A 13,759-nucleotide genomic window follows, 5' to 3' on the forward strand; every position below is an offset into this window, starting at 1 on the left:
TTTATTGTCTAAACCAAGCTGATGGTTTTCCGCTTTTGCTCACACATGTACTGTGGAATTGTGAGTAATATTCTCCCCTAGTCTCCAGAAAGCCTGCCTTACTGGAAAAATGAACACCCGTACAAGCATTACTGTTTGTGATACGAAAGTAGATGTCACATTGTAAGTTTTTTATAAATTATGCTTGGCCAGGAGTTGACCATAGATGAACTGATGGACTTCCAGTGCATGCAGCAGCAAGAGTTTATGGATGGGATCTTGTCTGAGGAAGAGGAGAGAGAAATGAGAAGTCCCTCACTTCAAATAAGATTAGAGAGATGTGTAAAATGTGGGAATCTGTGCAAAATTCCAACAAAGCTGTAGCAGTGTGCGAGCAATAAATCTGCCCAAATAAAATGTAATTTCTCTATTTCCAAGAAATCCTAATCAGGAGGCAAAAGCAAGTGTTATTGGATAGGTTCCTTTTAAGTCACTTTTTTCTACAAACTTATTCTTTTTGTGTGAGTCCCTATGTCTTCTTAAATGTCCAGATATGCCAATGACACCCTACCTGGAAATTCGGGAAAGGAAGCATAAAAATTTGGTTCACACATCCTCCGGGATGTGTTCTTTCCTATTTCCAAAGAAAGAAAAAGTAAAGAGAAAAACCAAAGATGTATTAAGCTCTTTGATACAGCTTTGGAAAAACCTTTTTCCCCCCCGCTTCTTTTTACCCCGTCTATCTATCATTATCACACGACCTTGAAAAAGTGGTTTTACTATTTTGTATACCGTACTGTATTGTATTGATATATACAAGGGTTGTTGAAGAATAAGGTGACAGATACCTCTATTATAGTTGCTACCTTGAATAAGGGGCCGTGTAAAGAATTTTAAATTTTGGAGTTTCTATTTCCCTTGTAGATTTTCTCCCCTTCGGTAACATACCAGAAATTACAATACTTTTGCAGCTATCTGGCGGCATTCAAAGACAGTGTCTATACTGCGTAAATTTGTACACCACATTTTTTTAAAAACCGTGAAGGATTTGAAATGCCTTTCAAATTATGAAACATTTTCTGAGATTGTTCAGAAAAAAAACATGAATCTGTAAAAACTCTATATGTTGAATATCCATAGTTTTGTCATCTAGCTGCTATGTGGTAGTCTTCGTTTTGCATTGCGAGGGAAAATCACGAGTGTGTACACAGAATCGGCTTTTGGAGGGGCACAAAGATCTAATTCTTCACTTAAAGTTTGGGTCATTAACATGCAAAAAGAATTTTAAATTAACATATACTTTAACAAAAAGTATTTTTTTCCCAATATTTTAATTTCCCATAAATTTTTTTTAATTTATGATTTTCTTGGGGAGGAGGGCTTACCCCCATACTGTCCCCCCAGATTTTGCCTTTGCTGAAAATCCGAGTTTGAACTTGCAATTTGTCAGTGGTAATCAGCTAAAAATACAAAAAATACAATTTTCTAAAGTTTTCCAATTTTGAGTTGGCTATTCCTTTCAAAAAAAGCTGTGGTTGCCACGACGATCACAGACTTACAACACAAATTAAACTTTAAATCCAGGAATTACCAATTTGGAAGATAGATGCAGGGCTGCATCTGGGGGGAAGCAGGCGGATCTAGTGCCCTGAGCTCTGGACTAGAGGGGGCACCAAATTCACACTTTATAACTGCTTCTTTTACATTACACTGGGTGCCAAAATGCGTGTGCTTGTCCCATTTGAGAAAGTATCTAGTTGCGGCCCTAGATAGATGGCACCACCTACTGAACATAAAACATGTAAAATGCTGGGCACACACACACAAGCACACTGTTAAGTTTCACCAACACAAATCTGACATACATAGCTCCCATATTCAGGTGTGAAAATTTGTGGCAGTCAAATGGCGATAGATCAGGGTGGTGGACCATCAGGGAGGGAAAATAAAATCATTGCTCCAGGAAATAGCTTTGCAAGGATTTATAAATATGTGTCTGAGAGAGTGTGTACTAAGAGAGAGAGGAGAGAGAATCTCATTTGCTGTAAATTTAATCAGAAGATGTTATTGAAAGAGGTAAGACTTTTTTTTAACAAAATGGGAAAATCAATCAGAAGGGCACTTATAGATTTATTGGAAAATATATAGAAATGTGTGCCTCTAACTTTTAATTACAGTGGATCCTGCTTATAATATTTTTCAAAAAACCGCCATAAAAAATGTTGTAAGCAAGAAATCACTTCAAATAGGAAATCTTAATGAGAATTACTTAGAGATGGGATCACAAAAATAAATCTTACCAAGTGGAAAAACATTCTAAATTGGAATGTTATAAGCAGGATCAACTGTATGTTTGTTTCAGATTTATTAAGTACTAAATTCCATATCAAATTTTCAGTGTTAATGGAATTCTTTGCAAGCTTTTCCTACTAGTAGACAATGAAAGTAAATGAAGTTTTGGATAGAACATGTGTGTGTTTTTAGAAATGAATTGTTTATTTGATTCACAGAGATACCTCTTTCTCCTACCCAGAACATGGCCTACCGATCTATCTCAATGAAGAGATATAAGCAGGTGATCAAAGAAAAATATCACTATATTGCAATTCACTGTCATTAAAGAGATGGGTTGTAAATGAAGGCACTGACTGTCGGTGTTCGCCTCAGGTTCGTTAGGGAAAATATCTTCCTTGGAGGAAAATATCTCCTCCCTTGGGTTCGAACCCGGGACCGTGACAGCAACTTTCATGGTGGTAGACAAGCATCTTACAGGATGACGTCACTCTCTGCTATCCATACAGAAGTTTTTAATAGCTGGCTGATGCGGAGATATATTTATAGGAAAGAGAGAAAATTCAACTGCCTCTGTGGGAAATTAAATCCACGTCCTTTCACTTTCTGGGTGAATGCCCTAGACCACTAGACTATAGAGGCAACGAATATCTCAATCTTTCCTTGGAGCTCGTGTCAGTAGTGATGAATGTTCAGCTTTGTCAATGGTAAGGGGATACCCCTTAGGACAACATTATCATAGTACAATAAACAATAATCACTCCAATATTCAATTTTTGAAGAAAAAAAAATTAATTGAAAGTTCATTAAATACAGCACCTCATTGGCACTGGAACCTTGAAGGTTCAGGATACATGTGCCCCCACCTCCCGAAGTAACTTTCCAAGGTCACAGAGTCCCTTAATAATTCATGAATATTCAATGCAATCCCAACCTGCTTATGCCCTTGTGTTTGTCGTATATATGGATGTCTAAAAACCCTACACCATCTACCCTCCCCATCTTCATATCAGAGCTCCTATGGCACCTACAATGAAGTATTCTTTCCGACACAAGTTCGACCATGCACTATGAAAATGACGCCGGGCCCAGACACGCTGTACTGAACCACTCAAAAATTTGTTTTTAGCCCACAGGCTGGGACAGTTTAGACGAAAAAAAGGTTTTTGTGCATTTGGGCATCAAGTAGAGTGCCGGATTTGGACACAACTTTACAGATTGCCTTCCACGCACAAACAAAATAGATCGGCTCTGAGTTTCCTTCTATCAAACTCTCTCACATCCGTATACAAATTCATTGTTATAGTAAAGATAGATGTAATTAAAAAATAACAATAAAAATAAGTAAAACATAGCAAGAAACTCAAAGACCCGATTTTTTTAAACCAGTTTTTGTAGTATTCAGAGTGACTCCTGTAGCTATGTAGTTTAACGTGGCCATCTGTAGAAACTATGGACAATTCGTAGCAGTTGGCAACTCTGTGTGATGTGAAATTGTCATGACTGGCAACAATCAACCATAATTAATCAACAGACTGTATAGTGGCCAGATTGCAGAAATTTATGCTAGAGTTTTTACAGGTTCAGGTTTTCTAACCAGTATCTCAAAAAATTTCAATGGGCGAAGCAATCCTATATGATTTCCAAAAAGTTTTTGTCCAATCTAGTGGGAACAAAGGGAATATGTAGAATAAATACACTGGCTTTGAATGCAGGTAGGTAGCTGCAAAAGTTTTGAAGTAATTTAAAGGTATATAGCGCACAGGCAGTATTGGTTTAATTTTCCCAAACCTGAAAAACTCACCAAAAACTACACCTTAAAGCTGCACTTACTCGCAAACAGTATGTTTTCTCTAATGGTGTTATTGCATTGTCATACTCTATCTAAGAGAAATACAATATAAATCTATGTATTCAATGCTATTTAGATTGTAAGGATTAGAGAAAAACCAATGTTATAAACACATTTATCACGATGAGATGAAAAACAATTTTGCCCTCCCTCCAGAATTTTCTGTAATGAGCCACCACTGTTATAATAATTACATAAATAATTGCCATATATTACTAGGTCCATTATATTTATGTATTCAATGGCACATATAGCTTGCTTTCCTTGTGCTTCACTATCATAAACCCAAAAAAGCCCAAAATAACTTTGAAAAAAACAAAAAAAAAAGTCCCAGGTTTTTTGTCAATCCTGCCCACGAGAGAGAGGATGCTTTACAAAAATAAAATATAGCGGAGTTGAGTATATATTCTGTCCTCAAGTGTAGCAACTCTATAATTATCAAGCAAAGCACATGCACATTTTGGCACTGGTGTAGTTTTGAAGGAGCAGTTAAGGGGTGAATTCAGCAGTCCAGGCCTAGACCTGCCTACTCTCTCACACCTGTATTTGCAGTTCTGCCATCAATTGCTGTTTTGTACAACTTGTTCCTGCAACTGTTTTAGAAGGAGGCAAGGATGAATATTGGGTTGAATTACTGGTTTGGCATATAGCAGTTCTAAAAACCTGTTCCAGGATAAAATAATAAAATAAACTGTATTAAGAGATAGTATATTTCAGTCTGAAAAAGTACCGAGAAATTGAATTTTCTGGATGTAATGTCAAAACTAATATTTAGACACAAAAGTGATGTTCCTCCACTCTTCCCGGAGGAGACAAATCACTTTTCTGTCCAAATATTAGTTTGGGCATAACATCCAGAAAAAATTCAATTTCTCAATAAAATATATTCTTAGATACATATCACCTGCAGATTATACCAAAATATAGAGTGCAGTACTTCTTTTGTACTTAAAAGAAGTTACTTTTTTCCAAGGTCATGAGGTACCACAATTATGATACACTGTAGGAAAAAGAAAAAGTTGAATGGAAATACGGGAGGGGGGATACAGCTGTCTTAGAAAGAAAGTATCCCATGGGATGCATGAACAAAATTTTTATTTGCCATCTCTGAAATTCTGGGTATTTGACATACTAGGATGTCAGCACCATCTTTGCTTGCAATCATAATAAATACTGTTAGTTTGCTTCAATTCAAGAAATATTGAAAGATGGCTGAAAAATGAAAATTTAACATGGTTCCACAAGAAAGAAAGGGTTTTGAATTTTTTTTAATCTGATTTATTGTGTAAATTCTATTATAAAGAATATTGAAGCAGCAGCTTCAGAATTCTCCACAATAACCTATCAACAGGGCCGTCTTAAGAGTATCATGGGCTCCCAGGCCAAATGATTTTTCTGAGGCCCTACCCAGGTAAATTCTCGAAAATCTCAATCAGATCTCATTTTTGTGAGGCCCCTTTCCACTTGAGGCCCCTGGGGCGAGCCCATGCCTTAAGATGGCACTGCCTATCAACAATAATCAGAAACTGAGAAATCATCAAAAATGAAAATGAAAAAAACATCAAGAATAAGTTAAGAATTCTAGAGAAATACTTATCATGATATTGATGGATAAGTTCAACAATAGTCCACACAGTGCAAAAAAAAATCCAATCAGTGGAACCAAGATGTTGAAAAGAAAATTTTGCCACTGCAAAGGAGGCCATCGCAACTACCTCAAGTTTGTAGTAAAATATAATACGCATTCTGATATTTAGAATATAAATCTGTTGTTTTTGGTCACATTTTTATTTTTTTATGTGAATATATATATATTATTTCTTGAAAACATTTTTAATTCCCTTCTGTTTCTAGACAGAGAGGTTCTACTGAATATGATTAAAGTTCATTTTTGAAATTAAAAATCACAGTTACAGGGTCAGTGCCGTAACTAGGCCGGTGCAACAGGTTGCGCTCACACAGGGCTAACTCGGAAGGGTGCCCAGAATGGGCTTAAATACAAATTCTTGCATCGGGCACAGGAATGGCTAGTTATGGCACTGTACAGGGTGTCTACCAAAGGCATGAAGGAAAATTCTGTGACTTTTCCTTCATCTTTGCTTGTATGACCAAATAAGCTTTGCTGGCTCCTTTTTTTTCCCTTATACCAAATATTAGTGGTGCCCACTGCATAATTTTGATCAGAAACAACAAACTAATAGCTATGTATCAATGGCAACAATTATGTAACAGTTAATGAAGTAGAAGTATTTAGCAATAAAATTTGGACATTTGCAGCCACCATCCTCACAAAAAAGCATACATGTACAGAGATGCCACTGGACTCTAATTTACCTGGGTTGCGGGACCCAGGTTATTTGAAAAATCTTGGTCCTTTTTGAGTGAAAGTGGGTCCCTCTCAAAAAAAAATTATGCTGATAAAAGTTATGCCCCTCCCCACAATTCACTGCTATCTCTATCAATTTTCTTCCAGTATGCCCCAGATTTTTGATCACCTGCTTATATTTCTTTGTTGAGAATGAGCGGTGGGTCATGTTCCGGGTAAGAGAAGAAGGTATCTGTCAATCAAGTATAAAATTCATTTCTAAAAACATGTTCTATCCAAAGGTTCATTTACTTTCATTGTCTACTAGTAGGAAAAACTTGCAAAAAGAAGCTCATTAGCACTGAGAATTTAATGTATGGAATTTCGCACATGTAATAAATCAAAAACAAATATACAGTTGATCCCGCTTATAACGTTTCTCCCATTTAGAATGTATGAACTTATTTTCGTGGTCCTAACAATAAGCAATTCTCATTGAGATTTCTCGTTTAAAGTGTTTTACTATTTATAACGTTTTTTATGACGGTTTTTGAAAAACGTTATAAGCAGGATCCACTTTAATTAACAGTTGAAGGCACACATTTATATATTTACTATTAATCAATGTATAAATTCCCTTCTGGTTGATTTTACATTTCATTAAAAATATCTTAGCATTTTCAATATCTTCTGATCAAATTTAAAGCAAATTAGATTCTCTCTCAGACACTTATCTTCTGATTCCCTATTGATACTTAGGTTTTCCTGGTAAAATTATTTTATTTTCCTTCCCTGATGGTCCACCATTCTGATCTGTCACCATTTAACTGTCACATATTTTAACACCTGAATATGGAAGCTATGTCAGATTTGTGTTGGAGAAACTTGACAGTGTGCTTATGTGTGTGCGCTCAGCATTTGGCATGTTTTGTGTTCAGTAGTTGGTGCCATCTATCTAGCACCGCAACTAGATACTTTCACAAACAGGGTAAGTACACATTTTGGCACACCCATGTAATGTAGAAGAAGCAGTTATAAAGGGTGAATTTGGTGTCCCCTATATTCCAAAGCGCAGGACACTAGGCCCACCTGCCCCTCCCAGTTGCGCCCCTGCATCTATTCTCCAAACTGGTAATGCATGCATTTGAAGTTCAATGTATGCGTATTTGTATTGTAGGTCTGTGTGATCGCCATGGCAACCAGAAGTTTTTTTCAAAGGAATAGCCAACTCAAAATTTGAAATCTTTAGAAAATCACATTTTTAGCCGATTACCATTGCGCAATCGCAAGTTCCAAACATGGATTTGCACCAAAAGCAAAATTTGGGGGAGGTTATAAAGGGCAGCTTCCTTTCCCCCCCCCCCCCCGAGATAAAAAATTAAAAATATTTTTGTAGAGAGTTAAAATATTGGAATAAAATAATTTATTTTACACTATCTGTGAAGAATTTGATTCTGGTGCCCCTCCAAAAGCCGATTCTGCGTACACACTGGTGATTTTCACGATGCCAAACGGTGACTATTGCATAGCAGCTAGATGACAAAACTGAATAATAAAGTTCGAGTTTTTACAGATTCGGTTTTCTTCCACGATATTGGGAAGGTTTTACAATTTGAACGGGCATTCCAATCCTTTAGGATTTTTTAAAAAAAAACGTGAATTCGCAATATTGTAGGAAAAAGATGGATTTATGCCGTAGAGACGCAGTCTTCGAATGCCGGCCGATAGCCGCAAAAGTACCGTAATTTCCCGCATATAACCAGAAGGGAGAAAATCTGCAGGGTAATAAAAATCCGAAATTTGAAACTTCTGTACACGGCCCCTTATTCAGGGAAGCAACTAGATATCCTTCATCTTAAGCTGGGTTTTCCTAGGAATAAGTTTTTTGCACAGCGTGAACCGAATTAGACCATTTCGCGCCGGCAGAAACGTGTTACATAATTACATTATGCATTTGTGTTTTCCTAGCATGGCACATCAGATCAGGGCGGCTATGTTATAGTACATGGCCTTGGCATCAGCTACTCTGGTTTGAAGGGAAGCGAAAGAAAACACGAGAGAGAGAGAGAGTGAAGAGAACATCTGCAAAACATGCAGCGCACGACGCATTTGACTCCTCCAGAAGCAGTGGGCCAATCACGCCTGACGTAAAGCGCTGTTGTGAAGCATATTGCGCTCTGTAGGAAAACAATCATGCTGCTTTTCTTATCGGTGAGTGGACGGCGTATCGCTCTGGGCAAATTACGTTGCACGCAGCACAGGAAACCTGCTCCTAGGAAAACCTGGCTTTATTCTTCAACAACCCGCGTGTATATCAATACAGTACAGTGTACAAAGTAGTAAAACCAGTTTTTCAAGGTCGCGCGATCATGATACATGGTAAAAAGGAGGAAAAAAAGGAAAGGGAAAAATGTTGGGGAGGTTTTTCTCTCTACTTTTTTCTTCTTAGAACTAGGAAAGAACGTGTCCCGGAGGACGCGTGACAAAACTTTTATGTGTCCTTTTCCAAAATTCCGGGTATTTGACACGTTATAACGCGCCAATGGCATCTCTGGTATGTCTAGGCACATAAAGTTGAGACCACTGCCTTATAGCATAGGACAAAGGAAAAATTCCCTTTATTCATTTACAATTAGTCATTTTATGCCCACACAAGGGCGACCTAAACCAGAATCTACTGTTTATGGCCACTTTTGGAATGAATTTCTTCTGTAACTGAGAGAATTTGGTTCTCAAACCACTCAGTGTGAGGACCCAGTTGATGTAGCCATGCATTTGTGACACTACATGTTCCACCATGACACTGAATCTCTTTCACAAGTATACAGTCGATGCTGCTTATTAGAATTACAGATAATGGTATCATTCGGGTATTGTTAGTACTTTTGTTCATACAGAATGGAATGGACCAATATCAAGAAGAATTTGTTTATAGTTATCAGGTCTTTGGATAATGCTATCAATTTTTTTTCAGATGAAAGTTTTTTTTTGTGCATTCTGAAGCTAAAGTTTAACCAAATTTACTTTCTCCCTGTAAGTTATCGTTATCAGGCTGCAAGGCTGTCTCGAGGCTAGAAGGTGATCTCTCTAGCCTTCCTTGTTGAGAAATATTTCCTTACTAAATGCCATTATCAGTCCGTAGTATTTGCTGTGATCCATGTACATGTGGAGCTACTTTTGCAATGGCCTTCCTATAGTGAGGGCTGAAAAAACCCTTTTCCTTCAGTACTTGATCAGTTTCTTTCATTTGGCCAAATTCAAGTTTCTTTTCGAGAGACTTCAAGGGATTCATGAAACATATGGTACACTAAAAAAGTATCACAATTTGTGATATACATTGCGCATTTCCACTCTAATGCCTCAGAATGGCTGAATAAAAAAAATGTCAGATTTTAGCTCAAAGAAAAAAGTCCAGATTTAGAATATTCTTTAAAAAAAGGAACGACTGAACATTTTTCAACCAACTATGTTAGAAAGAGGAACAGTTGCCCAGTTTTACCAATACCAGTTTATCAATCAGATACATGGTCACTGTACTTGCAAACAGTACGTTTTCTGGATATAGTTATCATTTGATTATTGTTATCAGAAACGAGTCCACATTAAGCGGCATGGTCTGTAAAAGTATCTCCAGTCAAAAAGATCGTGACAAGAAGTGATCTGGTTTTGAAATCGTAAAACCTCTGAATTTTCTTTGGTACATCAGGAAGTGTTATGTTTTCAGGAGGTGCTACAATTTATGTTCCAAATCAGAAATGAAAAAATTATGATGAAGTTTTTAAATTAATTCCCCTCCCAATTTTGTGAGCATGATTACTGCTTCATTATAACAATTTGACTACTCAGAAAGAAATTGTTATGAAATGGAAAAAAAAAGAAAAGAAAAATTGATGCCATGTTTAGCATTTTAGCACTTGTTATTTGCAGACATTGGTGATTTATACTCATTATTCTGCATTATTAGTGATTTATACTTGTTATTCTGCATTATTAGTGATTTAACAATAGTTATTTGCAGACATTGGTGATCTCACTCTTATAATTGGGTGACATAATTGGCAATTTAACATTCATTATTTGGCGATACTGGCAATCTAATACTTGTTGCTTAGTGAGATCGACAAATTAATCATTTTGCGAAGGAAAGCCTGAAAAATACAATAATTTTTAAGAATAAAATCGAGTATGGGAACTTCGCAAAAAAAATTACAAAAAATTGATGACCACCTTTTTTATTTCGACTTTTTCTTAACTTCTGTTACCATTTTCTCACTTTTCCCATCTTTGAGTTATGCACACACACATAAGTGGACATGGATTTATCTTTATCTGATAACAGATCCAATAAACACACAATTTAGCAACTGAAATTAACTCATTATAAACTCACATTTTTTGCCGCCAATTTGATTACATCATGATGATGGTGAGAGTCGACATATGACTTGAAAAAAGAATTATTATCTATGCCTTCATGTGTCTTTTGTGGAACAATTTGTACTTTTGATGGCAGTGAAGGAGAAGATGTCCCTTCTTGCATATTATCTAGTACAATATTAGGATCAACATCCATGGTTGCTGGATCAGACCGAAACTTTTGACTATGATTAGCAGAATTTGTTGAACCACTAGCAGCAGCAATAAGCACCTATGAAAAAAAAATACATGCATATTCAAGATTAGAGCATGAAAGGAAGATCTGATTAAAGGTGAATATTTATGAGACAGATATCATATTATGTACAAATAGATAGCATAAACAGATCATACATACTAATAAAAGACTATTCATCATTTTTGTCCCACTATGGTCATTTTCTGCACATATAAGGGCTAGACTTGAAATTAGACTAGGACCTACAGTTCATTACTGATTCTGAACCGCAGTGTTCGACATCCCCCATCTTTCAGAGAAGTTGTGCTAACCCCTTGATAGTTTGTTTCATGTGGTAACAATACATTCTGCCATCAAGTTATCACCATTACTGTCACACCTCCACCTCAGGAAAAATTCAGACAAAGAATAATCAAGTGCTGAACTTCCGGCACCTCAGAATTTCCTTTGGTGTGCATGCAAACATACCATCAACAAAGGCTAATGTGCTTCTACTCAAATTTTCTTAACGTTTCATACAAAATGAACCTGAATAATGGGAGTATAATCAATATTGTTGTAGAAAAAGTCTCAGAACGACAGAGTCGCTTCACTAAACTGAATGCATGTCAAAATACTCTTGCCATACCATAAGGGAAAAAATCCTTGCAAAACCAAGATCAGTATAGGCTACATCACCTGTTGGTAAAATCAACCTTTGCTCCACTGCAGGGGCTGGACTTTCTCAGAAGATTTTTATTTATATATTTGGTACTGTAGGCATGTATCTTTTCAACCTGGGATACCACACCCATTAATAAAAGGAAGGAAGATAAATAAATAAAAATACAATCAATTAGTAAGAAAAGAACACAATATATATAAATTAACATTATAAAGAAATTTTGGGGCCTTTAGAATGCATTGCAAGCAGGAGATTGATATCTCGATCCAACCTTGTCAGACTGGAATTCAACTCATTTTTCAGTTAGAGAAAGCTGCCAAGTCTCAATACTATCCATAGTTCCCATTTTGAAAACATATGTAGACAGTGTCTGAAATCAATTTTTTCCCCTTCCCTTTGTCTAAATCAAGTTAGTGAAAGAATATTTATGCATATTAGTGTCTTCCAAACTTTTCTGTTTCATTGCCTTCCACCCTTTTGAGATAAGAATCATTACCATTACCCCCTTGCTGAATAAGCCCACAGGATCCCACCCTAAAAACGAATATGCTGAAAACTGTGACATATGTTGCAGAACTTTCAGTGTTGCTGCAGAACAATCACAGGAAGAATTTTGATGGAAGAACTGTACTGCATAGAAAAATACTATAAAGGAATTTTTACCGCATAACATTTTCAGTCAGCTGAGGGCTTGTGGTGATGCTTCATTGATACATTCTGCTTTGCAGGGATCCTATGTTGTTTCTGTAGATCCTATCACAGTTGCCTAATCTATTGCACCACCCACTTTGGGAGAAATACCGGTATTCTCATTTGTAAACACATTATTTTCTATTTGAACCACTTCTATGGCATTTCTATTAAGAATTGTGGTTAACCCTTCAACAGTTAGCATATTCAAGGAAATCCTTTGAAAAACAACAGTTCCTGCAGAGGTAAGACGATGCTTTCCCCCACTTGTCAATAGCAGGGAGCCAGATTTTCTGTGATAGGAGATCCTCCCACCACAACAATAAGTCAACAGCATGAATAGGTCTACTGTAAGTTAATCATAATATTGTAAGTAAGCCAGAGCCCTACAGAGTGTTTGAAAGTTCAAGAAAATCCAGGAAATAAGTTTTCCCCAGAGATATTATAATTTCCAACAATTTCTTTCTCTTTTTGGATTCATACAAAAAGATATTATTTTAATCAATTTAAGATTTAAATCAATATTAACACATCAAAATCTGCTAAGTTGTTGCATTCACAACAGAGCATTAGATTGAAAATAATGAAATTATATATGAACTTGTATCGGTATGCTGTATGACACAAACCTATCCTGAATGACACGACCTGTCTAATAATCTGCATGGAAATCATGCCCCCACAAATTGCTGCAGAGCCCCTAGGCCGGAATGCTTGGTGGGCCCCTCTGTAATTAATTTATAGCATGAAAAATATAAAAAATGTCTAGAATAATCATGGAATAGACCCTTGTGCTGGCCGAGATAGAAATATCTAGTAAAAATCATTTGAAAGGAAAAAAATTACCATAATTTTTCGTAAAAAAGCTGTGACTTATATAACTTTTAAAGTTAATCTTTAGCTCTTGTGGCAGATTCAAAGTCACAACCTGTGTAATAAACTTTTTTTGGAAGTATTCTAGCTTTGTGTTGTTCAATCACAGTAACGATAAAAAATTAATAAGGAAGAGTTCAGTTTTACCAACAGATATAAAAATAAAAATAGCATGAACTGTAATAGCATTTATAACTTTAAAAAAAAAAAGTTGGTTCCTCCTAGTAATCATCTTGTACACATGCTGGATGACACGAAGGATAGTGTTTTCAGTTGCTTTATTCAACGAAAGTGCAAATTTCTTACCATTAATGTTTTTAATCAAATACCAGGTTAAAAAATGATTTAACATAATTTCAAATATAATTCATTGATTTCAATTATGATTTATTATGATTAAAAATACAAACTTCTCATGTTCTTCAACTTGAATCCCACTTCTAAGCATAGCTTTGTAAATTGGACTATATTGGAAACATCATAGCAGGT

General features: G+C 36.1%; 1 protein-coding gene across 3 annotated transcripts in view; it reads right to left on the reverse strand.

Moving 5' to 3' along the window:
- LOC149073033 (ral GTPase-activating protein subunit alpha-2) overlaps positions 1-13,759 on the reverse strand; it is a 405,837-nt gene that overhangs the window by 105,253 nt on the left and 286,825 nt on the right. For all 3 annotated transcript variants that reach the window (XM_089246694.1, XM_089246695.1, XM_089246693.1), the window contains one exon: positions 10,819-11,076. In XM_089246694.1, the coding sequence (XP_089102820.1) occupies positions 10,819-11,076 (258 nt within the window). The remainder of the gene's footprint in view (positions 1-10,818; positions 11,077-13,759) is intronic.

This window comes from Pholcus phalangioides, unplaced genomic scaffold, assembly GCF_987345545.1.
Source record: "Pholcus phalangioides strain wild (caught in Gottingen) unplaced genomic scaffold, Ppha-v1.0 ptg000017l_1, whole genome shotgun sequence".
Classification (NCBI taxonomy): Eukaryota; Metazoa; Arthropoda; class Arachnida; order Araneae; family Pholcidae; genus Pholcus; species Pholcus phalangioides.